Here is a 27835-nt window from a genome sequence, read left to right as displayed (position 1 = left end):
TTGACAGCTCATTTGTTTCTCTTTATCACTGAATAATACTCCATTGTATAGATGTACCATTGTTAGTTTATCCATTCACTTGTTGGTGCACATCACGGTTGCTTCCAAGTTTTGGCAGTTAGGAATAAAACTGCTATAAACATTCATGTAGTGGTTGGGTATGGGGGAAGGGAATAGTCCTGTGATAGGGTCTTGGTCTTTAAGTGAGCCTGTGCCCCACAGCTGTGACTTTCACGAGTGCTTCTCAGTTCCAGTTTTCCCGGTCCGTGAGACAAGAAGGCTACAAGGTGCTGGAGTTGGTTATTACCTTGCCTTTAATCTGTTAGGCTCTAATAAAATAATTTCTCTTGAGGGAAGATCTTGTTATAAAGAACAGAATGCTCTGGGCATATTTCGTGATGGCTACTTTTCCCCTCCCCTGCCAGAAACAATAGGGAAATTTTCTCAGTATTCACTGTGAGGACCTGGTAGTACTCCTGGAGTTAAAACTCAAAAAAGTGTCGGGGCTTCTTAAGATCGGCCCACGCCTGGAGTTTTTAACTCTCAAACTTGTTGGAACTGAGCCTCTAGCAATTTGTTAATTACAGTTTAGATTTTTTTTCCTATCTTGGCACATGAGGGTGTTTCTGCACCTTGGCTTCTGCTCCAATAAGTTGTGATTCTCTGTATCTGTCTGAGTGTATCTCTAATTTTTGGAGTAGTGATTTGCCCTGTGACTTCAGTCCTGTCCTGGATCCAAGAAGAGTTGCTGATTTTCAGTTTGTTCAGCTTTTTTTGTTGTTGTGAGGACCAGAGTGTCGGCTTACAAGCTCCTTACATGCCAGACCAGAAACCAGACTTATATACGTATTTTGAAGTTCTCAGTTTCCTTCCTTTCTGTTGGTTACCTTGAAGTCATTAATATAGTTTGTTGAGATTACTTCTTAAGCATCATTAAATCATTAGCACTGTACTGTGTGTTCTATCAGGTAAAGAGTGAATTTCAGGTTTGCTATAATTTCTTTTTAGATGTGAAATCTCTCACCTTTGTTTTTTGATCAGGTTTTCCAGCAGTGTTTCCCTGGCTTTTCTAATGCTTTAATTAACAACTGAGGTATAAACGACTTCTCTTTCTATTCTGGCTTTGAGAGCAGGACCTATTGGGATGTGTGCAGAAGTGAATAATGTCCTAATTGAACATTATCTGTTATGACTTATGTCCTCATACCCCATTAGTAAGAGATGTTTCAAGGCTCCATGAGCCTCAAAGATGTAAACTCAGTGGATGAGAATATACATTAGAAGACCTCATGAGGCAGTGTTTTTCTGGTTATATTTGATGGCTATTTAAAGCTTCATTTTTATTAAGTATCTTGTTGTAACATACGATTTAAGAGGCCCTTTTAATATGGGGAGGAAAGTATGTGCTCTTTCATGATTTGTTCATGTGAAGACCTAGATCCATTCTTCCTCCTTCCTGAATTTAACACCCATTTATCAAGTGCCTACTATATGTCAGGCATTGTGCTAGAAGAGGGCGTCTGGATGCATAAAGACATAGTCTTCAACCTAGAGGGTCATTTCTGGTCTAGTGCTTTAGCACACTGCACACAGTAGAGCTCATAAATGTTTTTTACATGGATGGCCTTTAGGATCAGTAGACTGGTTCTGCTTCCACCATTCCTTACTGTGGGATCTGACTTTTCTATGCATTTGTGTCTTCACTTTTAAAGGGGAGATGTTAATATTTGGCTTAATTGCTCTACATCACAGATTTATATGAACCACTCATTCATTCAACATAGGCATAGACTCTGTGCTTTGTATTCTGCTGAGTGTAAGGTATATAGCAAGGAATTGAGTGGGAGAAAAGACAAGAAAACAGACCTGTGTTCAGACAACTTATAATGTTGCATGTAGATGCTCCAAAAGAGATCTATGAACAGTGTATTTTGGTAGTATATTAGAAATATAAATGCTGATTTTTGCCCCTGTTATATGGGGAGAGTTTCTTAGAAGAAATGACAGTTGAACTGCATTGAAAAGGAGGAGGTAGGGAAGGTGGGGAAGGGAAGACCTTGCAGGCAGAGGGGAAAATATTTGTAAAGACACTTGGGTATGAAAGGTCTTAGAGGGTTTAAGGAAGCATTGGGACTTTGGGTTTGATGGAGTGAGTGTGGTCTCTGATTGGGGAGAGGAGAGGAGAGTGGGGTTCCCAGGTTGTGAAGCTAACATCTTTGGTGGCTTTTAAACAAGAGAATGAAATAACCAGGTTTCTTTGTTACAATGCTAACTAGTATCTACCTTGTAAAGAATGAACTTGGCATAGAGGGAAGCTAGAGTCTAGATGAGAGGGTTTTGCTATTATTGAGGGTCAGAAATAGGGCAGAGATACTGGCAATAGAGGAAGGGCAGATTGGAGAGACATTTTGAGATCTGAGCAGTTGATGATCCTTTGGTGGTGGGGGTAAGTGGGGAATCAAGGGTGATCCTGAGGTACTAGCTTGAGAACTAGGTAGATAATGGTCCTGTATACAGGAAGTAAGAGGTTTGGGTGAAATGGAATTGATGAGTTCACTTTCTAACATGTTGAGTTTGAGGTGCTTGTAAGGTATGTGGACAGAGATGTCCAGAACTGTACTGTTCAGTAGAACTTTCAGCTGTGATGGAAGTGTTCTGTGTCCACTGTCCACAGTGGTAGCCACTAGCCACATGTAGCTATTGAGCACTTGAAATGTGGTCAGAGCAGCTGAAGAGCTGAATTTTAAATGTTATTTAATTTTAATTAATGTAAGTGTAAGTAGCCACATGTGGCTAGTGGCTACCATATTTGACAGTGCAGGTCTAGATGGTGTTGGTTGGAAATACTGATCTGGAGCTAATGCTAGGGTAGGGTGGTTAGGCTTCCTGGGTCTCAGAGGTCTCCAGGGGCACGGGACTCTAAAATGCTGAAACTGGAGAAGGCCCAGGCAAGCTGATTGTTGCTCACCCTAGCCAGAGCTGTTATTGGCCTGTAATTCTGAACTTTAGTTGTCAGGTTTCTCAAACAACTAAGTCTACTCAGCTGCTTCCTGGGATGGCTACGTCATGGTTTGCAGCTTGTAAAGAAAATTCTCTTTCTTGGCATTAGCGGGTTAGAATATAGAACCAGCATGATTCTTAAAGCACATGCTTTGCCTGATATTCTCCTTGTTTTCTCCACATTTTCCTTTTTCTTCCATTCTATACTCCTATGTAGTGAGTCCCCTCTTTGGCTGCACATTAAAATCACCTGGGGTGCTTAGCTCTTACAGAAGTACGGATGTCCAAGTTCCACCTAGTTAAATCAGAATCTTGGGTTGGGGGTGAGTGGAGAGGAGGCTAGAGATCTGTAGGATTTAAAAGCTCCCCTGGTGATTCTAATGTGCAGCCAGGATTGAAAAGTACAGCTTCAGACATGCTTCCACTTCTTTGCCACCTTCTTTTTTTACTACAACGAACTACAGTTGATCTTTAACCCCCCTCTCTCCTCCTTTTCTTTGGTGGAAGGTACTAGTACTTAGGATTTCAGAGATTTTCTGCTCTGCCATCTTTCAGGCCATGTATCACTGAAGTAAGCCTGAGACCGAAGGCATTAGGGAGCAGCCTAATCTCTTGTCATACTCACAGATTTGACATACCTTGCTGTATCAGTAATGATAAGCTTTAACATGTATTCAACATTTAATATGCCTAAGCACTCTTGTTGCATGTTAGCTCACCTACTCTTTTTTTTTTAATTTTTATTTATTTATTTATTTATTTATGGCTGTGTTGGGTCTTCGTTTCTGTGCAAGGGCTTTCTCTAGTTGCGGCAAGCGGGGGCCACTCCTCATCGTGGTGCGCGGGCCTCTCACTATCGCGGCCTCTCTTGCTGCAGAGCACAGGCTCCAGACGCGCAGGCTCAGTAATTGTGGCTCATGGGCCCAGCTGCTCCGCGGCATGTGGGATATTCCCAGTCCAGGGCTCGAACCCGTGTCCCCTGCATTGGCAGGCAGATTCTCAACCACTGCGCCACCAGGGAATCCCCTCACCTACTCTTAATAAGAACACTATGAGAGATGTACAGTTATTATTCCTATTTTCCAGATGACGAATCTGAGATGCAGAGAGTAAGCAGTTTGCCCAAGGTACCTGGCTAAGTTAAGTGCTTGGGCTGCACTTTTAAATTGCTGTGCTGTGTGACTTTACAGTATAGTGAAATATGCTGTATCTGTAAATGCAAGGGATGAAGTCTTCCCAAGCTGCAGATATCTTTCACATGACAGAGAATTGGTCAAAATCATTTCTTCTTTTTTTATTGAGTAATTTAAAATTTGGAGGATCTCTCTCATCAAATCACTTGAGTTGCACAGCTCATGTTAAAAATTTTTGAAACTGTGAGCCAGTTGTGAAACAATAAGACTTTCTCTGTGACCCTTTGGCATTGCCAAAAAAGAAGTAGCTGAATAACATAGGTCATTATAGTTTTTACCAGTTTTGCTAAAGATGCGGTTACACATGTTTTCACTATGGTATATGTGTATGTGAATATTGTTTAGGGCAGTAAGCTTGGTTTTTTTAAATTCAAAGAAATAAAAATATAAGTAAATATTTTTCGTTTATGCCCAATTCCCCAACTGTCCCTTCCCACTACCAAATGGTTGAATTCTTCCCATACTTTTCCTCTCCTTTCCCTGTACTTGGTTTCATTTTTTTTTTCGTTTTTTTAAGTTGCTTACAGTCACGGAAAGCATATTTTCTGTGGTTTCCATTAAGATATGATAGGTAAAGGGTTCATAATTAATGCTTTTCATAAAGACCCAGTAATTGGGAGTCTACAGTGTTTCGCCTGGATTCTGTTGGCATTATAATGGAAGAACAGTATCGGTATTTTTAAAAAGGCCTTCATAGCCGTTATCTGATGCTTTAAATAGAAAAAAAAATTTCTTACTGTCTTTTTTTTTTTGTATGTCTGTAAAGTAGGTTATCAGGAATAGAGTGGTAAATCAATTTTGATTTTTCAACTTTATCTAAAGATACTTTTAAATGTCAAGTAAACTAAAGCAAAGTCTCTCAATAAAATATTTATTTTTTGAAACAATATTAGATATAGTAATAAGATTTGGGACCATGACCATAGACTACCTAATGATGTAAGTGCGTATTTTTAGAATCTCTTAGTTCATGTTTCTTTTTGTTAGAGAAAGGAGGGGGAGGGACATTTTAGTGAATTTTCAGAACTGAGGACAATTTAGTTCATACTCATTGGTTGGGGGTTTGTCTGATGGAGGCTGATAAGGAGCTGGTTTGCAGAGGGCTTCATTTTGTGATCAATCAAATCTTTTCTGTTGAAACTAATTATTTTTAAAAGGGCTGTATCTTTATATGTATACATTTAGCTATCTTATGGGCTATCTAATTTTCAAAGATTCTTTTTTGAGTGTGGCTTCAATAAAATGTCCATTAATTCTTATTTAGATGGTTATGAAGTGCTGATAAAACTTCGGGCCATTGATGGTATAGTCTCATAAATATTTGTTTATTTGAATTGGATTTTAAGAGTTCGGTCCGGTCATCATAGTAACTATTCTAAACCCTTCAGATCACTGTTGAAAGGAACAGCATATACTTTGCCATCTGAATTGTTTTGGTGGTATTCTCTGCTCCAGTGGTTAGAATCATACACTTTAGAATTAATGACCAGATTATCTGGAATGTTCTTAAAACCACTGGTTTCAGATTTTTAATATCTTCAGGTTCTTCATAGAAATAGGAAGCTCTGTTTGTCTTTTTTATTTCTAAAGAAAAACTTAGCTTTTTGTAGATAAATCCCAATGAAATTTTTTAAAAGTAAAAGTATAAAAATGCAAACTTGATTATTGCCTGGCTCTCTGGTGCCAGTCAAAATGCTGGTCAGGGAGTGGGCAGTGGTTCTGCTGGGTCCACCTTAGACATTCTGTTCCATCATTAGTCCTAAATCAGTCTCTTTCTTCCCACAATACACTCTAAATGGCACATTCTCAACTGTGAGGCTATCTAAAAATGGTGCTTTGGCTAAGAGATGAATGTGGGAGTTCAGCTTGCTTTTCTGGCAGTGGAGGATTTTAAGTAGAAAACTGCTGCTTTTCCCACATAGCTGGAAATAGTTCCAGACAATTCACGTTTTTTTCTAATTTAGTGAAATGAATCTGGCTGGGATCTGGTCATGGCTTGGTGGTTGATGATCTTGCAGTGCCTGACAATAGTTGTTCTTAGCTGAATGCTCATAGCAGAAACTTTCCCCTGTGGATAAAGCAGATATGTGACATTGAGTTTATTTTCTGGAGGCCAATCTTAAATAAACCTGTGATTACAGCACCACAGACTAATGTTGCTGGAAGGAACTTCAGGGACACCAAACCGTCTCCTTTCACAAGTGCTGAACAGCAAAGATGAGAAGTGACTTGTCATAGGCACTTATGGCTCATAGGTCTTCCTAATAACCCAGGAGAACTGAAATTCGGCTCCGTGGGCTCACATGTGCTCTGGTCTCTTCTTCTTCCTTATTCTTAAAAGCAGGAGCCCTTCTTCTGTGGCCTCTTCTCCACCCCACCCAGAACCTTGTAAATAGACAATAGGGGTTAGTTGGGTTCCCAGGTTTTCCCATAGTAAACTTTGGATAGCATTATAACATTGCTTTCCTTTTTTTCTTTTAGCAATAGGTGAATATGAAGACCTCAGAGCAGAGAACCAGAAGACAAAGGAGAAGGTTTGTACTTTACCCTTTCTTTCCTCTCTTACATGTGTAAAAGCCTAGACAGCATGGTGCATTGTTCTGCCACCAATTTCAGTTAAATGCGAATGAGAGTTGTTTTTTAAATTTCTTTTCTCCTGCATGTGTGGTTCAGGCTAATATCAACTCCAGGCTCCAGATGGTAAAGAATAGCAGGCATGCCACAGTGGGCGCTGCTCTGGGAGATTAACTACACGGCTAAATGTGCAGCAAGGCACCAAGCCAAGCAACTCAAGCCCCCAAGAATTGTACTTTTTCCAGCGGTCAGATTTGGGATTCTAGTGATGGAATTGAAGGCCTGAGACATTTACCTTTTGGGTTGAGACATATTAGGTCTGGAGAGAACTCTTTGGAATTAGTCATTGGTGTTTAGCTCAAATGCTTCCATAAACCCTTTGTATGTTTGCTTCCTCTAAGTATATGAATAATCTACTGGAAGTTGAAAAACACCCAATGTGAAGATGGTGAAGTGTGGTGAATATTTTCCTGGGCTCTGGGAGTTTTATTTTTTAACGGTTAAATAATTAAATTCTACTTACCTTTATGTCTCTGGACATATCCATTTAAGATTCATGAATGTTTTTTTAACATATATCTTTTTTTCCCTATAAGTTTAGGGAAGGGACATACAGAAGGGAAGGCTAAAAAAAGTAGAGGGACTGAGTAGAAAATGAAAAGGAGAGAGAGGGGGAACTGTCCATTATTGTTATTTAGATATAAATGAAATTTATTTTAAAAATTTAAAATTTCTATTTTTAGAAATTTGTTTGATAGACCAGATATTTCAAAGCATAACATCCGTGGTGGAAAATTAATAAGACAGCTCCTTCGTGGTTATTAAAGAAGGTACTCATCATTGCAGTAAATTATGCAACCTTGTCTTTAAAATTTCAGAGTAAGAGCTGTAATGAAAATTGGCAGTGAGCTAATAAATATTTGTAAAACTTGTGGCATGTTTGTGGGTATTTATTGAACTCTTAAGAATCATATTTAACTTTTTTACTCATATTAATTTGCCACCTATATAGATGTTGGTGTGGTGGTATTAATGGTAAGTCCTCTAGTTCAAAGCACATTATAATAGATTTTTAGATCGTTATTTTTCACCCACGTTTCATGCTTCTTTGCTCATTTGTAAATAAATCTTTGGTTTATTTTTGAAATAAAAATTTTATTTAAAAATTTATTTATATTTGAAATTTTAAGTATCTTCCCTTCCTTTCACTAGGCAATTCAGGGAATGGTAGGTGGGGTGATGAGAATATCTGTGATAGAAGGTGGCTGGTACATGCGTCTCTAATATGGTAAGGAGGTCACAGAAAACAGTTTGACAAGATTTCTAATTCTAACATCATAACCACACAAAATCACAGATGTCCCGAGGATGCCAACAGGTGAGGAGTATATGCTTAGATCCTGGGTCCCTGATGTCCCATAATTTTAAAGCAAAGCTAATGGGTGAAGCTTATGCCAGAGAGCTTGAGCCTTTTTCCCTAAGATACCCAACCATCTTCCAGCTCTAGGAGAAGGAGCCAAGACGTTATCAGTCAATTGAGTCTCTTCCATATATGTTCCTGGTCCAAGGGGGGAAGAGCAAAACAAGTTGGAAGGGTTAATTCAGGAGAACTCTTTGATTTAACCTGGAAGGTAGGAGGGGGGAAAGCAAACAAGTGTCTTCATTTGATGAAGAAAGAAGGATATAGAAGAACGTGAATAACATAAGAGGAAAAAGAATAAATTTTTTGTTTTTTCTTATCCTTCTTTAATCCTTGCTTACTTGTAGACCTAGCATTGCCCTAAAAATAGTAGATGTTCTATAAACATCCGTTATTAGTGATGATGATGGTTGTTTAACTGCGAGCCACTTTCTGCAGTGAGTTTTTATGCGAACCATCTGTTATACAAGTGAATTGTAGGTAAGATGCATTTGGCAAAAGAAGGATTAAAAATTACCTTAGCCCATTACCTGTTCACATGTTTCTCTACACAGAGTATGTCCTGATACTTTTGTAACATCTGTATTGACCTGCTTCTGTACTTACTCTTTAAAAATAACTATTAACAGAAATGGGAAGAAAAGAAATGAAAGCAATATGGAATGCTGTGTGGTTGGGTAAAACAAAATAGGGTGGTTTTAAGTTTACCGCACTCTGTTTATCTTGTGTTAAAAGACTAGTAGGCTTATTACTGCAGATTTTTCCCCGAAAGGGGGGCTGTATTACAAAGGAGGGAAGCCTATAATAAAAGCCTTTTTAATACAGCACAGAATGAGTAAAAGCAGCTTTAGTTCTGGAGGTGGTAAATGGAGAACACCATTTTCTCTGGCAAAGCACTCTCTTGTGCCTGGCTGTGTCAGCTTTGTCCAGTCCACATCAGCAAATATTCATGGCCATTCTTACCTCGTGACCCCAAACGAGTTCAGTTAAATCAGTCAAGGATAGGAATCTAAAGTAAGAGTCTTTTGCCATAGTTAATTTGATGTGGGGAAATTTTGCAGAAGTGTAAGCGACTAGAAAAATAAATGGCAAGTTTTTTCCTTCTGTGTGTCCACATTAAGTCTAACCATCGTTGTTGTCAGGTCATGAACCTTATCAATGGGAAGAGACAGTGGGTGTGATCCCTTTGGGTAGATCTTTTAATGCCCTGTTTAGAATCTCCTCTGTTGAGACAAGTGGTAGGACATGAATTTCCTCAGAACAGGCAGTTGCTTAAGAGACTGTTTTTTTAAGAAGTGACTGTGGGTCATGTACATTCCCTTATCTCCCTAATCTGATGCTCCAACAACCCTGTGCCAGCTCTGTCTCACAGAAAACAGGACCTCAGGGCTTAACAGAGTCTGGATTCAGACAGGGTATTCTGACCAAAAATACTCATTTTGAAGCAGGTAAACCTAGGGGATCTAATTGACTTTTTCCACAAAGGTCTTGGTTTTATTCTTAATTTTTTATTGTTAGCCCATGAATTTTCCACAGCAAATTATCAGACTCAATACTTTTCTGGATCGTTTGTCTTCATCATCTATTGCTTTGTATTTAAAAACTGAAAGTTAAATATCAAATCAATCTTACATCAGAAAAATTCTCGCGTGCGTGTGCCTATGTGTGTGTGCGTGTGTGTGTGTGTGTGTGCGCGCACGCACGTGTGTATAGATTCTGACATAATGCATTCCAAGGGTAACAGTAGGAGATTTGGGAGGGTGGGCCAATGTTTTAATGATCTTTTCCTTTGCAGTTCTCCCTTGTTAAGAACAATATAATGCTGATCATTTTGTGGTTTTTATCAGTGTCTTTGAGGATGGAATCAGGATCTGAGTTGATAAGGAAAACTTTTTGCTGAATGCCTTCTGAGTACTGGGATATAAAGAAAAATATACGAAGGTCCCACTCTAGAATAAAACTACTCTAATGAGGGACACAGGCAAGTTGACAAATAACTGTGATAAATTGTACATATAAGTGAACGCTTAGAGTTTGGTGGGATGGGAAGAGAACAAAAAGACAAGGTTCCTACTCAATTCCATGTGACTAACTCTTGTCTCTTAATTCTTGGCTTAAATGTCGCTTACTTTTTTTCACAGTCTTCTTTCTCTCACAAGCAGAATTGTCGCCTCTTTGTAATGAAACATCTGTATACTTCTTATGCACTTATCACATTTTAATAACCAAAATTCATTATCAAAATATTATATAGGGTACATGTAAGATGTCTGGGTTGGATTAAAGTGTAAAAGCTTCAGTTTTGTTTTTTTTTTAGACATCAAGATAGGTGGAGATTATGGAAAGGGTGCTACTTATTTTTTGCCTAGTTTCTAAATAGCATTATCAACAATATGTTAAAAAGTGAGAAGGCCTATCACATTGAAGTCAACAACCCTTCCAAATTATTTTTGGGGTAAAGAAAAATAGAGGACTGTATATTTTGAAGTCAACCAAATGAAGTTTTACTCTGCTTGTGAAGCAATCATCATATTTAAATGTGTTAGTCATGCTTCTACAATTGAAGGGCATTCTCTTATGAATCATTCAGGATCTTTGTCATAGTTGTTTGTGGTTTTTTTCCTACATGGGGGTGGGCAAAGCTTTTTTGAGCTTTTAATGGAATAGCTTTCACATTTCTCAGAGTGGTGGGGGCAGTGTGGAGTGTGCATAAAAAGAAGGAAATCTGTAGAATAGAAGAATGTCTGCCTTTGAACAGTAAGTATTTATGTTTAATTCTATGTTCCGAGATCGAGTTTTGAAATGAATAAATGTTTAAGTGGCTGATTAGAAGTCGTTTGGGTGAGCTACTGTAACACTGCATCAGGCGGTTCTGTCAGCTTGCCAGGAACAATGAATGAAAAGGGAATGAGACAGACACTTTCCAAGACTTAGGTTTCAAGAAGCAAGATAGATGATACTGTTTGCATCTTGGCTCAGTTGTCTATTGTTAAAATTTCTTCATCTTTTGTAAATTTCAGAGGTGAAGGTCCCAAAGTATTTTATTTTAAAAAAATCAGTAAAGAAGCCACTTTAAAGAGCAAGATATGCATCCATTATGCTGACTGTTCATGCATAATACATTCACATACATGCAGTTTCTTTAGAACAGAGTGGCAAGTGGTTGTGCCAGAGAAAAAGTAATTACTTAGCAGTTTGAAAGTGAAAATGAGTCTCTTATTAACAGCAATCTATCCAGAAACAAAGAGCAAGGATCTCTGTTCTGATGACATGTGTTTCCATCTAACACACAATACCTAGAATTTGGAGAATGCTGTAAGACAGCTTTAGGGGACAGCTACTACTTTATTGCCTGTGAAAATTGGAGGGAAAGAACTTTGAATTGGAAGAAAGAACACTGCCAAAAGAGAAAGAGAGTGAAAAGAATTCCATTCTAGTGGGAATGATTTAATTTATTGTGTTCTTTAAGGATAAGCACAGCTGAGTTCTAGCCAAACTTACATAGGTGGAACAATAGAATTGTTGATTTTTACTAAAAATGATTTGATGGTCCTCAAACGGCATCACCAAATATTCTAAAGCAGGTAAATATGCACAATTCTGATGCTATGCCTGTTTAAACTTTTAAATATTGTAACTGGACATAAAAGGAATGAAGTTCAAGACAAATAAGTAAAAAATGGTGTGGGGTTGAGACCTTTTCAGACTTAATGTTGTAGCCTCTGCTGTGTGTTCCTGTAGTGCAGTACTTCTCTCATTATGGCAAGTGTTCTTATAAATTGCTTGTTTCATTGTTGGTCTTTCTTGGTTGATCATAAGTTTTGTGAGAGCACGTTGCCTATTATGTTCCCCACTGTATTTTCTCTGCTTAACATAGCGCCTGTATGAATAATTAGTTCAATACTTGGAGGAAGGAAATAAAGGCATTCAGTTATTACAGTAGATGCCTGCTTAGAAGTCTAATTCAGTCAACTGTACGGTAGTTGTCTTTGTGTAGATTGCCTGCTCTGTTGTTGTCCTGTGTATGCAGTGCATGTGTGTATTTCTTGGGCTCCAACCTGGCCTTTCTGTAGGCTGGCAACTCTTTGTTGCATCTGTGCGTCATGGAGATAAAAATGAATGTTTATGTTAGTGGAAGTTAGACACAATTCAGAATATTGGGGGTTTTCTTGCATAAAATATACACACAGCAAAATATAAAGATATCTTAGTGCCTACAGTTATCTGTACTTCTGCTGAGCCCCGTTAAGCAGACATTTTAGTACAAACAGCAGTTGGATGATATGCGAGGCAGAAAGAACAGAGCTGCCCATTTTGGTCGGGGAGAGTCCCCTCTTACCAGTACACACTGGAAAGACTTTGCTCCGCAAATCAGTCTGCCAATGCTTTGAAATGCTGGTTTAGTTTCAGAAGCCAGGTATCTGCCTGGATGAGCCTCAAGGAAGAGTTCTGGAAAACAGCCAGGGCTTCTAATATGAAGAGCTTTCAAAACCAGCAAGGCTAACCTCCCGCCAATTCACCACTTCATGAAGAGCCAAAATAGAGACTCTAGAATTGATGTAATGTGATCCAACTTCCTTAAACCAGCCAGCACTTGTGCTGCTGGGTTCTACCCCAGCCTTGAGCTACAGAGAATCGTTGAGCATCGTAATTAAGTGACGTGGGCCCAAGAACATCTGTTGCTATTGCAAAGTCTTCACAAGCAATTCTCACACAAAAAGAAGCAGTTTCTACAAATGATGCAGCTGCGTGAGCAGGAGAGAGGAAGGGGTAGGATGGGTGAGGGGCTTCTGTGGGATATAAAGATACAACATTCTTCCAAAAAGGCCCGGAATCTTTGCTACTTTCTCTCTGTTGGTAGATTGAGAGAAAGGTTACAAGATATTTTTCTGGGTTCATCTAAAATGATGAAATAAGTAGATGTTTGGATTTCTGCTTAGTAAACGGGTACGTCCTTCATATTTTGCTCAGCTCTGGTTTGGAATAAATAAGTTGCTTTTGCAGCATGTGTAAATCCCCGCTCCCCACAATATACACCCCTTTCAGTATCCATAGCAGATGGTAAATTCTGTGGCTGCCAGTTCTATCATAATATGGTTGCAGAAAATAGAAAGCAAAGCAACATGAAGACCTCTGATAGAACACAGCTGGTGTTGGGAGACTGCTTCTGAATCGGCTGGCGATGCCTATAGAGTTAGTGTGAACGCACATAGCTGGACTGTAGAAACTCGTTACATGAATGTTGGGATAAGACTGTGATGTTGAGACCTGTTATTAACCAAAGCATGTCTACCTGGGCCTTATGAGCGAAGAGCATGGGCCATGGGTGGGCAGACTGGCAGGGTGGTGGGGAAGTACAAGGGGAACAGGTACCACATTCTAGAAAATGAGAGGAGCATTCCTGAAACAGCTGGCTAGCACGCTCATGAAGTTAGGTGTTACACTGTCTGGTGGGGGAAGGATCTCATAAACTTATTTGAGAATCCAGGACTCTAGAGTGTTTAGAATTTTAAACACCAAAAGACAGTAAATACAGTTTACATGTTAAGTTGGGACTAGAAACTGTATTAGACAGAATTACTTTTTTACAGAAGTTAAATTGACACAAGAAAACTTTAATGAAAGGATATGCCTTTTCCTTTAGAAAATGGTCCTGCCTGACCCCTCTTGTGGAGGGTCTAGGTTAGGATTTAGTAAATAGCTTTGCTACTTTAACACTGTGTACTCGTTTCATGTACTGTAGCCAGAATGGATTTACCCAAATGAACAGAGATAGGTTTTTAAAACTAAAACTTTTAGAAAGTTTCAGTTCTTGAGAGACTGACATACAAAACTGAACTGTTTTCTTAATTTTTTTTATTTTAAAAATATTTTAAAAGCATAGAAAAGGGCAGAGAATAATATAACAAATACACACCTCACAGAATTAGCTTATCTGTTTTGAAATTTAAAAAGAAAAAAGAATGCTACAGATAAAATTGAAGGTCCTCTGTGTCACCCAGCCCTAGACCCCTTCCCCTCCCTATCTTTTAAGAGACAACTACTGTTATGTATTTTATATGTATCCTTCTATTTCATGTTTTTATGTTTTTATATATACCATATGTATCGGGAAATATACAGATACAATATAAATATATAAAGTGTTTTTGTGTGCTTAAGATATCATTTGATATATATTCTATAATTCCTCTTACTCAACCTTATGGTTTCTGAGGTTTATCTATGTTGATACATTTAACTTTAGTTCATTCATTTTCATTTATAGTGTATTATATGGATATACCATGATTTATTGTTACTATAAATGCAGAACATGTTTGTATAGATCACTTTGTACACATTGCTGGAGATTCTAGGATCTAGAAGTAGAATTGCTGAGTCATAGGGTATGTACAATTCCAATTTTGTTAGTTTATTTCCAAAAGTAGTTATGCTAGTTGACATTTCATCTGCAGTACGTGAGAGTGTCCTACATCTGATCCTAGACTTTTTCAGTTTTTGCCAGTCTATTAGATGAGAATATCTTACTATTTTAATTTGGGTTTTCCCAATTATCAGTGGCATCATAATTTTTTAGCCATTGACATTTGAAAATAAAAATATCCAAAGGTATGAAATCCCAAAAAACATATCCCAGATATGTTTTTCTGACATGGTAGGATTAAAATATAACTTTGTTCATATGGTCCTCTTATTATAGTATAATAGTATTCCCACACAATTAAAATTTTAATTATCATTCTAATAGCTAAAAATTTTAATTATCATTCTAATAGCTAAAAATTTTTAAAGTTTTAGACATTTTTGATGAAAATCTTCCTAAAGTGTGTTTTACTTCCTATTTTGTGAAAGTCGGGGTGAATTGAATTCAGTGCTCATAACGAATGTTAGGTTTTTAAAAAATTCATTAATACCTACAGAGCCAGTTTAGATGCTTGTTTCTGTACCTGATACCCTAAAAGATCCTCATGCTTTAATAAGTTATTTTTGCCTTCCCTCCTTTTAATTTGCTACCTTCTTCTATTCAGAATTCTAAGGATACATGGATGGTTTTTTTCTTGAGTTAGAGAGTGCATGGGACGTTGGGCAGCAGTTTGCCTCCAGGCAGTGGTCACTTCCAGTGTGCCCCCAGGGTTCTGGATAATTGAAACTGCGCAGTTTCAGGAATCTGACCTGCGGATGAGTGGGGTTTTTAACTGTGTCAGCAAAATACCTACTTAAAAAGAGGCACAAATATTCTCTTAAAGAATGAATACATTTTAACTCAAGGATGTTAAATTGGTCTGTTACTGAAGAGATAATGAGCAGGAAGGTGACTCATTATCTTAGAAGGTCTGAGAAAATTGGCCAGATACAAGTGGTACAAATATCATGCTGGTGAGCAGTAACAAATACCATGTGGCCATTAATGCCTTTTTTTTCCTTCGTATATTTTTTTTCTTTTTAAAATTATTCTATTTTTCTTCTTTTTTATTGAACTATAGTTGATTTACAATATTGTGTTAATTTCATGTGTAGAGCAGAGTGATTCTGTTATATATGTGTGTGTATTCTTTTCCATTAGGTTATGACAAGATGTTGAGTATAGTTCCCTGCGCTATACAGTAAATCCTTGTTGTTTATCTATTTTATAAATAGTGATATGTATCTGTTAATCCCATCCTCCTAATTTATCTTCTCCCTCTGCCTTTTGGTAACCGTAAGTTTGTTTTCTATGTCTGTGTGTCTGTTTCTGTTTTGTAAATAAGTTCATTTGTATTATTTTTTAGATTCCACATATAAATGATATCATATAATATATTTATCTCTGTCTGACTTACTTCACTTGGTATAGGAATCCCTAGGTCCATCCATATTGCTGCAAATGGCACTATTTCTTCTTTATGGCTGAGTGATATTCCATGGTATACATATCACACATCTTCTGTATCCGTTCATCTGTTGATGGACACTTAGGTGGCTTCCATGTCTTAGCTATTGTACATAGTGCTGCTATGAACATTGGGGTGCATGTATCTTTTTGAATTAGAGTTTTTGTCTTTTCTGGTTATATCATTAATGCTTTTTTAAGATTTTTATTTTTTGTTTTCTTTTCATAAAATTGTTTATGTTTGCTCTTTCTTGTCTTTCCAAACTTACAATACAGACTTAACATTTCTGTTTTTTTCTCATTTCAGTGTGACAAAATTAGGCAAGAACGAGATGAAGCGGTTAAAAAACTGGAGGAATTTCAGAAAAGTATGTAAGCATTTCAATGGAATTGTTCTAACACATACAACTGTGCTTTCGGATTATGTGGGTAGACATGTACCCTGTGTTTAGTTGCTGATGTATTGGGCATCCAAGAAAGGAAGAATTGTCTTCCTATTTGCCCAAAAAGTGCTCTGGCATTACTGTGATTTTTAAAGAAATGGATTGAGCATTATTGTTTCATAAGTATGTTATTTTTATATATATATATAAAACACAGTTTGTACTTGTTATAAAAAATTTTACTATACAGAACAGTTAAAAGAGAGCAAATTTGTTATCTTCACTCTTTGAGAAAGCCAAGAAAAGCCAACATTAGTATTTTATAGTCTTTCTTTCCTGATCTTTTATCTGTGGAATATATGTATCAACAAAAAATACAGTCATGCTTTGCATTCAGTTTTATAGCCTACTCTTTTCAGTAAACAGTATATTACAGTCATCTTTGCATGTCAGTAGAGATATGTATATCAGTTTTTAGTGTTGCCCATAGTATTCTATTATATGATAGTACCGTAATTTATTTAAACAATTCTTCAGTGATAGATGGATTATTTCTGGTTTTTAGTAAGTATCAATAATGCCGTGATAAGTGTTCTTATACGTACGTATTTATAGTGGTCTGGTTGGTTCCTTAGGTTAATTTATGGAAAAGGAATTCTAGGTTTACAGAACTATACATTTTTAGGAGTTTGAATGGTTGAAATAGCCGTCTCACCAAGGAAAGTTATATTCCCACAAAAGCTTTAATAATCTTCTTAATTTTTGCTATGTTATTTTTTATGTGATGTAAATCTGTTATTACTTCATCCCCTAAAATAGAACATACCTGATCACACTCAGAAGGATCAGAAGGAAATAAGTCATGGGAAAGGGCCAGACCTTAGCAAGGAGAGTGACCCTCTCCCTTAGAAGCAGGGCCTTTGTCCATCCTTCTGCAGATGCCGTGTTAGTCAGGTTGTTTGATAATATCATAAAGCGTTGACTTGGTAACTACACCGCAAAGCATTTTATTCTTGTTGAAGGTAAAGCAGCTATAAAAATGCAGCATTATAGTGAAATTTCAATAGGCAGTTTATTTCAGGTGTCTGGCTGTAACGAGGAAAACCAAAAGGGAATATTGTTGATAATACCTATCTTTGGTGGCCAATATGCTATGACAGAACTATTTTTTATCTGTGAATGTGTGGATTGTAGCTCTTCAGGACTTTCTCCTTCCCTAATGCAGGATTAATGGGACATTCTTACACTTGAACTGACACTGAGTTACAGCTTCAAGAGTTATACCATTGACATAGTTACCAGTTAATGTGTTTGAGTTAGTTATTGATATTGGATTGGCATACTGTGTGCAGTGGGAATAGTTCGAATTATTATGGTTGGATTTATAAAATGTTTTGGTCCAGGTAGGTAGTAGGGATTTTATCTCTTGCGTTATGCAGAAATGGAAGCAACTTCCTACCAAATCAGCCTACCTGTAGAGTAACACATAAACTTTGCTTTCATCTACCATTTCTCTTTTCCGTTTCTCTTCCTCTAAATACCTTTGATAGTTTTAAAAATTTACATTTTTCCTTATGAGCAACTCAGAGCTTGAAAGAATTCATCTTTATTGTTGTATTCATTCAATTTTTACCTTTACTACATCAGCCTAATTTAAGTTTGGATAGCAGGAAAACAGAGTATTAGCTCTTCACTCAGTCTCAAAAGAACAGAAAATGGAGACTAAGAAAACTTTAAATATTTGTTAAAAAATTGTGTCTGAGTTAAATGGTTCACGACTTTAGAACATAGCGTAGAATTTCAGATTTGGAAGGGAATGAGGCAGTTTTCACCAGTAAAAAGCACCATTTGGTGTGAATCCCAATAGCCCTGAGCAATTCCTTCATTAGTAAAAATGGAATAAATGACCCTACTTTATAGGCTGTTCGAGGATTAAATGAGATAATCCATGTAAAAAGTGCTGAACACAGTGCTTGGCACTATAGTAAGTGCTCAATAAATACTAGTTGCTGCTACCACCATCTCATTTACTGCACCGTCCAGGGCTTGACTGCCCTTCAGTGTTAAGAGTTCATATGATTTACCTTTCATGAATTAGTTTCTGAACACCAGTCTCCACATTTGGACAGCTCCAGGGGAAGGTTTCTTTTGGTACTAAGTTGAAATCTGCCTTCCTGTAATGTTTACCTAGTTCTAGTTCTAGTTCTAGTTCTCCAGGTGTAGGAAGAGCAGCCGAATGAGGGTCAGGAAGAGCTTTGTTAGGCTGTTGGGATCAGCTCTTCCTAGCTTGGCATACTTTTCCTAGCTGGTTTTGCCCATATGTCCATGTGATTCTTGGCCCTCTGCCAGCTCTTCCTGAGCCTTTCTCCTGTCTTTCTGGACAGAGTGCACCACTGACTGCATAGTAAAGCCATGTTCCCTAGAAAGACAGATTTCTGTGAAAGTAGAAGTAAGTAAAGTTCTTTCATGTCTTTTAGGCCACAACATTAGATCCTTTGCTCTGTTTTAGCACCTACCAATTTTCCTGCATACCTGCTAGCTTTCATGGCTGTTTTCTCACTACATGAAAACCTTTCTAAGTAATCTGATATTGCACGAGAACTTATGGTATGTTTGCCACATATACTTTAGAGATATCCTGCGTCTAAATATTGCTGAGAGTTGGCTGGATGGAGAGGAGTTTTGCTCAGGAAGCAGCATCATTGGTGGTGTCATTTTTAAATATGAGGAATTAGAAAAGAACATAGAAAATTGAAGTCATCTAGAAATAGCTTTAGCTGGCCTTTACCAGTTAGAACTCTATAATCTGGGATATGTTCCTTAACTTCTCTGGGCCTCAGTGTTCTCAAATACAAAATTGCTATGATAATACCTACTTCCTAAGATTGTTGTGAGGATTTACGAGAGGACACACGTAAAGGGTTTAGCACACGACAGACACATAGTTGGCCTGATAAACGGTGATAGTGGTTGTTTCCTAAGCAGTTCTGTACTACAGAGAACATTCCTGTAAAAAGGTATTCACACGTGAACTTAGGCCTGAGACATTTTTTTCAGTCATCAGACAAACACAAGTATGAATAACTGCTTTGTACATAGCATTGTGCTAGGTGCAAGAGAGTCAGCCATGAGTGAAGAAAGCCTCTGCTGATGCTCCGTTAGTAGAAGACAAAACAAGTTAAACGAACCCCAGTTCTCCTACAGTGTGATGTATTCTATGATGGCAAGTATGTAAAAATGTTTTGGGGTCATGGAACAGGAGAGACAGACTTTGCTAATTCAACTAGACTGATAGAAGCAATAATTGATATTCTTCTAGGGTATACTTCTGAGTTCCCAGAGTCATTAAGAAAAACTTTTATTATGGAAAGTGTCAAGCTCGTACAAAGTGAGAAAAAGTATAATGAACCCCCATGGACCCACCACACAGCTTCCGAAGTTGTCTTCCTCTGTGCAACCACATACCTACTGTCACTGACCTCGGAGCGTTTGAAACTAACTCCAGTCACCATATCAGTTTATCTGTAAAGATTTCAGTATGTATTTCTAAAGGACAAGGATTTTTTAAACATAAAAAATTATTACTGCAGTAATAGGGGTACTTTATTTAAAGTTCATCTTTTTTCTTTTTTAAACCTTTATGTCATCCAAATTATAGGTGTTTCAGGTACAGTGGTCATGGATTGTGGATATTATGAGTCAAGCCCGAATTCAGGGCCATAGGCAAATCATTAAATGAACCATTAAAGCTTTTAAAAATGTTTTTCCTTTGAAGGGTGTAAATAAATTTATATATTAAAAAAATTCCTGGCACTTCCTTGGCGGTCCAGTGGTTAAGACTCCACTCTTCCCACTGAAGGGGGCACGGGTTTGATCCCTGGTCCGGGAACTAAGATCCCACATGCCGTGCGATGTGGCCAAAAAAAAAAAAAAAAAAAAAAAAGATATCTGTTTTGTGTCAGGTGACCTGACTTTTGGTTTTGGAAATTGGGTCATCCTTTTTAAAGATATAAATGCCCTTTGAAATATGTTCCTTTTGGATCTAGAAAGTTTATAAGTAGGTTTCTATGCTATCAGTTTAGCATTGGGATAATTTTTTAAACTGAAAATTAAAGCACAATTTAAAATTTCCACTTTTCCCTCTTATAGGAAGAAATAAAAACCCTACCTGATGGAGTATACCGTATCAGAACTGGAGAAAATGTGGGCTAGTGCTACCTAGCTAACTTTATGAAGTTAAATTAGAAGGCAACTTTTTACAAAATGTTGAGAAAATAAGTGTGTTTTTTTTTTCCTCTCTTTGCTAGGCCTGAACCTTACTACTGTGGAATGATTTTTCTTACTCTTCCATGAGCAAGAATATTATTGAATAAAAAGTCAAATTCCTATGAAAAATGCAGAGTGTTTATGTTTTTGTTATGATAGTGGAAATACCAGATTGTGGTAAAGATGTCAAGTAGTTAAGGCTAAAATTCGAAGTAGTATTTGATGTTGTAAAAATTGTATAGGTTTCTTTTCTCTTTCCTTCACATTTTTGAAGAACCTACCTTGTAAACATAGTGATAAAATGCCAGGAATATTAGGATTTTAAGGAAATAATAGAGCCTATTATTTAAACTACAATATAAAAGGCAATTATATTGATGAAGAGCTACATGGGCTTTGTGTGTGTGAATAAACTTGGCCTGTGTTCAGCTTCTATTTGTTCTTCTGGCATAAACACATATTGTGTGTGATTCCAGTTTAATGGGGACCCGTTTGTATGCCAAGCAGCTGCATTTTAGGACCTATTGCGTGATTTCATAGCTCTCTGAAAATTGGTTCTATTCAGAACAAGAGATAGAAGAGGAAAAGGGGGGTGGTGTGGAGCGGGTTGGGGGGGAGAGCTTCAACACACAATCATTTCTTTTCAATTGGAGCCAGAAAGGTTGATGACAACATGACCATTGTGTTATAATGATAAGACCACTAAGGCATCTGTACCTCTCATCAAGGCTTTCACACAACAGCAGATACAATTTAATTCACTGCTCTGTCAGCAGTGCTGATACCATTATGCCGTCTGTCTCCACAGTTATAATCACTGTCCTCTGAGAAATGCAGTTGAAATGATCTTGAGCAGTCAAAGAAACTCTCAATTAAGGCTGCCACTTCCAATGTGTCAGATTGTGTCTTATGCACTTGGTACAATTTTCACTTCCAATCCTGTTTATTTACAATGTCTACCAGTAATTACGCTTAACGTGTCATTTAGTGAGGGGGCCCCTGCCAAGCCGATTGCTGGGTGCTGCTGTACCATTGAGTGGGAGTTTCTCGAAGTCAATGCCATCAGCAGCTTTTAGGCCCCGATGGGATGCAGTAGTAATGTTGATAATGCAAGTATCGTGCTCATCAAGTCATAATTAGATGCCACTCAAATGTGCCACTTGTAATAACAGTGTTGGTTCATGTTTTTCTCGGTGACTGCAACTACTAATTAGTTAAGTGGTTTTTGGTTGGCCTGCATTTGCTGCAGATTATTATTACCCCTGAAAAAATGTCAAGGTTAGAGATGTTTCTGGCCATTTAGTGCTGCTTTATGAATTTGAATATTAACGTAATAAGAACTTCGGACAGACTTAGGAAGTAATACATTTTTGTATTTAATTTGGAGAGAAATTTTTTCCCCTGAGTTTAATCATAATTGCAGGTTAATTAAGCTTAAATGAAGCAAAAGTAATCTCTCTTTGTGTTATGTGAGCCCAGTGCTTTTTGCCTAACTTTGTTGGGTTTCACATTTGGGTGCCCTTAGTTTTTCTTTTTTAAGCCAAACAAATGTCAGTAAGTATACATGTCTACAGTTAAGTTTGAAATTCTGAGCATTTTCTTTTAACTAGAAACATGGGTGAAAGGAGTTGGCATTTTTCTTACTTGACCTTCAAAGTATCATTCAAGTTCTAAATTATTTTGTACCTTTGAATCTCATTTATATAAACCAGCTGACAAAAAGTCTGAAAATTGCTATTTTTGAAACATTGGTTAAATATCAAGTAAAATTTTATTTTTCTTTTGATCTCCCTGACAGTCTGTGATGTAAGAAGCAATTTATTAGCATCTACTTTCATCATCACGTAGTGCATAAATCTCGTTGCTATACTTTTTTGCCCTGGAGTTTCTTAAATACTTTGTCAGTAGTAAAGACTACTATTGAAATACTTAACTTAGTTAAGCTGCCATGTTGTTATTCCAGATATGAGATCAATGTAAGATTTATTTTTAAACATTTCTCTTTAGCTAATTTTCCTTAGTTAGACGCATGGGTTACATCCTGCTAAGAAAAGGGAATCATGTTTGCCCCTTTTAATGTAAGAGAGGTTCTTTTGTTTAAATTAACAGACATGTCTATGGTTATGTATACAGCTACATAGAAAAGAGACACTTAAAAAATCCTCAATAGCTTTCTCAAAATGTGTGTAATAGCGATAAAAGTTCTTCGTTGTCTTCTTTTTTCTTTCTACATTCATATATTAGCTAAGATTTAATCAGGGCAGCATCTTAAACACTTTTTTTTCATGATAGCTAAAGGTCTGGCTAGCTAAAGAATTGCAGTATTCTTAATCATGGGACAAGATGTGTGGGCTTCTGGAATAGCTGAGTAATCTCTGAATGCTGAGACTTTTTCCCCCTCATTCCTAGTTTCTCACATGGTTATAGAGGAAGTGAATTTTATGCAGAACCATCTTGAAATAGAGAAGACTTGTCGAGAAAGTGCTGAAGCTTTGGCGACAAAGGTGAGACATTTCAAATAAAGAAATTCTACCTGAGCTTTTAAATTTCAACTTGCTTTTCCAAACAGTGGCCTCTGTCCTTTTCTGCTGTTCTGGTTCTCTAATCAGTTGTCTGCTCTGATGAGCCTCGTCAGAGGTCTTAGAATCCTGGAATATGATTATGTAAATATCTGTCTTAATGCAAAGATTATTTTGATTGTAAAAAAAAAAAAAAAGTATTTGTGTGTGTGTATTTCAGCATTTGTGGTTTTTGCCTGTGAAAATGGTCCCAGAGTGGTCTGTTGAACTTGACTTTCCAAATGTCTGTGCATTTGTTTAAAATGGTAACCAAGTTTAAAACTAACCTAGAGTGACATGAAAGACCAATGAGTGTTTCCTGTTTGAATCAGATGAAAAAGTCAGCCTCAGACCTTACATTTCAGGTGATTATTTTTGAAAGCAAAGTGAGGGCATGCTAAGGGTGACCTCCAGTGCTCCACTGATTGCTTCTAGCTGATGAATTTACCAAGTGTGTAATTTTCTATATTCTATCTCATCAGAAGTACATTATTATTATAGAATGTTTTTATCTCTGTCTTATGTATTTTGGGTTGGGTAAAATGCATCTGAACCACTTCGTCAGAAAATGGATTACAGCAATTTTCAGCCAAATTTCATTAGTGATGCTGGTTTTGTTTCTTTCGCCTCTCCCCCATCACCTACATCCAGATTATTTCTTTGGATGCAACTGAAATTCTGTAGATCAATAAGTCAATCAATTTAATTTGTTTGCATTAGCAGTGTGCTTGCTAGAGGTATTTGCTTAATTGTTTGCATAACAACACTACATTAGAATTCATAAGATATGCAGGCAGAACCTAACTAAGAATATAAGTATGTGTACATAGCTTCTTTTCTGTTATTTGTCTGAAGAGTATATAGCAAGAGAGGCCATTGCTTTAAAAGCAACGATAACATGGGTGCTCTCATATCATTTCTATTCTCTGTTATCACTAGAGTTCACTGGTTGATAATACTGTTGGAATTCTCTTTTCATTTCCTTTACTTTTGGACCAAGTAGAAAAAATGTATTCAGAGCATACTAGCTGTTCTGAATCTTGTAGTGGCTAAGGATAGTTTCTGTATTTTTCTCTTGTTATTAACAAGTATTCCTGTTGCAATAGGACATCCAAAGTGAGAGCACTGACTACCTCTCAGGACTGGCAGTTTATGGAAAACAGTGGTTTGGGAGGCAGTATGTACAGGTTTTATTCCTAATTATATAATTTTGGAAATAGGTGACTTTGGCCAAGTTTATTTTGTTCCCTGGACTGCCATTGTCTCATCTTAAATGACAGGATGAACTAGAATTAGGACTAAAGTGAGAATGGGACAGACTTTCTTTGTTTATGATGACTTTAATCATTGGTCCCCTTAAAAAATTATTTTATTGCTATTCCCCCCTTTTTTATTTAACAGTTGATTTTGAGCAAGAGAATTCACCTCTCTAACCTGCAATTATCATGTCATAATTGTCAGGGTAGACCAGGGTTGATTTCTTAAGAATACCCCAGACCCACCGATTCTAGGAGTATGGCCCAGACATGTGAATGTTGAAAAAGCTGCCAGGTGACTGTTACATTCATCCCTGGTTATGAACCAGTGTGTTACTAATCTCTAGGGTCATATTTACAATTTAGTATTGACAGTAGGACCCTTAACTTATAGTTTGTCTTCTATTCTTTAAGAAGCCCTTTTGAAAATGGACTTACGGTTTGTTTTTGAGGATATGGTGTGAACTCAGGAACTTTAGAATAAAAAACAAACCAAAAAAACCCTATTCAATTAAATGCTGTAGATGTGCTCATTGGATGTGGAAGATACTACAGCTTTGAATGCAAAGTTTGGAAACTTCATTATATGTGTGATCAATAAATGAAAGTAGCACATCCTGCTTTAAGTATTAATTGTCATTTTTGGAAGTAGTTTTCATTTTCTAAGCAGCAGAGTTTCTGTAAATTCTTATTTTTCTAAAGTGTTTGCTCTCAAATTAATGACAAATGGAATGTTTAATTCTTATGATACAATTTTTTTTAACATCTTTATTGGAGTAGAATTGCTTTACAATGTTGTGTTAGTTTCTGCTGTAGAGCAGAGTGAATCAGCTATATGTATATATATATCCCCATATCCCCTCCCTCTTATGTCTCCCTCCCACCCTCCCTATCCCACCCCTCTAGGTGGTCACAAAGCAGGAACTGATCTCCCTGTGCTATGCAGCTGCTTCCCACTAGCTATCTATTTTACATATGGTACTGTATATATGTTAATGCTATTCTCTCACTTCGTCCCAGCTTACCCTTCCCCCTCCCCGTGTCAAGTCCATTCTCTACGTCTGTGTCTTTATTCCTGTCCTGCCCCTAAGTTCATGAGAACCTTTTTTTTTTTTTTTAGATTCCGTATATAGGTGTTAGCATACAGTATTTGTTTTTCTCTTTCTGACTTACTTCACTTTGTATGACAGACTCTAGGTCCATCCACTTCACTACAAATAACTCAATTTCGTTTCTTTTTATGGCTGAGTAATACTCCATTGTATATATGTGCCACATCTTCTTTATCCATTCATCTGTCAATGGACGCTTAAATTGCTTCCATGTCCTGGCTGTTGTAAACAGTGCTGCGATGAACATTGTGGTACATGACTCTTTTTGAATTATGGTTTTCTCAGGGTATATGCCCAGTAGTGGGATTGCTGGGTCATATGGTAGTTCTATTTTTAGTTTTTTAAGGAACCTCCATACTGTTCTCCATAGTGGCTGTATCAATTTACATTCCTACCAACAGTACAAGAGGGTTCCCTTTTCTCCACACCCTCTCCAGGATTTATTGTTTGTAGATTTTTTTTGATGATGGCCATTCTGACCGGTGTGAGGTGATACCTCATTGTAGTTTTGATTGGCATTTCTCTAATGATTAGTGATGCTGAGCATTCTTTCGTGTGTTTGTTGGAAATCTGTATATCTTCTTTGAAGAAATGTCTGTTTAGGTCTTCTGCCCATTTTTGGATTGGGTTTGTTTTTTTTTGATATTGAGCTGTTTGAGCTGCTTGTATATTTTGGAGACGAATCCTTTGTCAGTTGCTTCATTTGCAAATATTTTCTCCCATTCTGAGGGTTATCTTTTGGTCTTGTTTATGGTTTCCTTTGCTGTGCAAAAGCTTTTAAGTTTCATTAGGTCCCATTTGTTTATTTTTGTTTTTATTTCCATTTCTCTAGGAGGTGGGTGGGTCAGAAATACAATTTGACTGCATTATTTCCTTAAAAGCAAGTGTGGATGCTTTGCTTTGCTAAAATGTGAAAGTTAAACTGATAAATATAGACCAGTTATTTAAATCGTATGATCCAAATCTGTTTAACTTGCTTATTTTGTATCTTTAAATATTCATTAAACTGTGCTCAATATAAAAACCCTATTTAAATTTGAATATAGTATAAGATTCTGTTACTGTAGGGTTATGAAAGATTTATTTTTGCCTTGTAACTAATAAGGGTTCTAAAACCCAGGTAGCATGCCATTAACCTATATAACTTGATGAATAATAACTGCAGTGAAATTTCTCAGCCCGAATTTGTAAATTTAGAGTTCTCAAAAATTTCCACTTAGTATGGTTATAAGATTTAATGTGTATAAATCTTATATTTCTTCTTTCAGAATGTGAAAATGTTGTTTTAGAGAAGACGTTTGCAATTTCGTTTGGCTTTTTTCTTGAGATAGTAACTTTGTTGAATAGAGTAATTGTATTACAGCCAAATAGTAGCTGGTAGATTTTGGTGCCTGGCTTGATAGAGGCATTAAACTCTTTTGAGGGCAAAACTGTTAACTGTTAGGTTATTAAATATTACTTCGATGGTGGCCTGGGGAGCACCAGATGGCAAAAATTAGTATTTTTCAGTTTTTCATGAGAATCCTGGAGGAAGAAACATTGTATAGATGAATACCTTGGTTGAAGAAAACTAGGTAATAAATGACTTCCAGAGGAAAATTAGACACACAAACTAAACCTCTTTTGTTACTAATAGCTAATATTTGCTGAATTTTTACTGTATGTTAGTCACTATATTAAATGCTTTATATATATCTCATTTAATCTTCATATTATGGGATAGAGACTATTTTTATCCTTAGTTAGCTGATGAGAAAACTGGCACTGAAAGATTAGATTATTCTAGAGGCAGAGACAGAATTTGATTGCAGAGCTGAGTTCTTAACTCTGCTATACTAATTTTATAGAAATGCATACTCAAGTACTGCATTCCTCTGTGTCAATTATCCGTAGTATTGGTGTACATTAGAATCACCTGGGAAGCCCTGAAAAAGTGCTGTGCTGGGCTCTACTGCCAGAGATTTTGGTCTGGTGAGGGCCTGCATGTTGGGAGTTTTTTTTTAAAAAAAACTCTACAGATGGTAATGTGCAGGGTTGGGAACCATTAGTTTAAATATTAGGAGGCAGAATTACAAACTAAGTCTTGAGTTTTTTCACTTGAGTTTTTCTTAAATTGTTCTTTTCTCCTTGCATTCAGAAAAGATGTCATCATTTGAGAATTGACGATGGTTCTTGAGCTTCTAGTGCCATGCTCTAGCAT

General features: G+C 37.0%; 1 protein-coding gene and 1 long non-coding RNA gene across 10 annotated transcripts in view; both read left to right on the top strand.

The window, feature by feature from the left end:
• Positions 1-27835, top strand: part of SHTN1 (shootin 1) — a 101830-nt gene that overhangs the window by 8301 nt on the left and 65694 nt on the right. For 3 of the 9 annotated variants that reach the window (XM_082407839.1, XM_082407835.1, XM_082407843.1), the window contains exons 2-4: positions 6675-6727; positions 16368-16428; positions 23119-23213. In XM_082407839.1, coding sequence (XP_082263965.1) covers positions 6675-6727; positions 16368-16428; positions 23119-23213 — 209 coding nt within the window. Of the gene's footprint in view, positions 1-6674; positions 6728-10236; positions 10945-16367; positions 16433-23118; positions 23214-27835 lie in introns of those variants that run through there. The other 6 variants (XM_082407836.1, XM_082407837.1, XM_082407838.1 and 3 more) reach the window with 5 other exon arrangements.
• Positions 17260-21137, top strand: LOC309635957. The gene is made up of 2 exons (XR_014249121.1): positions 17260-17388; positions 20593-21137. It is a non-coding gene; the product is annotated as an uncharacterized lncRNA (long non-coding RNA).

This window comes from Balaenoptera borealis, assembly GCF_965194805.1.
Source record: "Balaenoptera borealis genome assembly, chromosome: 10".
In the NCBI taxonomy this organism is placed as follows: Eukaryota; Metazoa; Chordata; class Mammalia; order Artiodactyla; family Balaenopteridae; genus Balaenoptera; species Balaenoptera borealis.
This window is presented reverse-complemented; position numbering and strand designations above follow the sequence as displayed.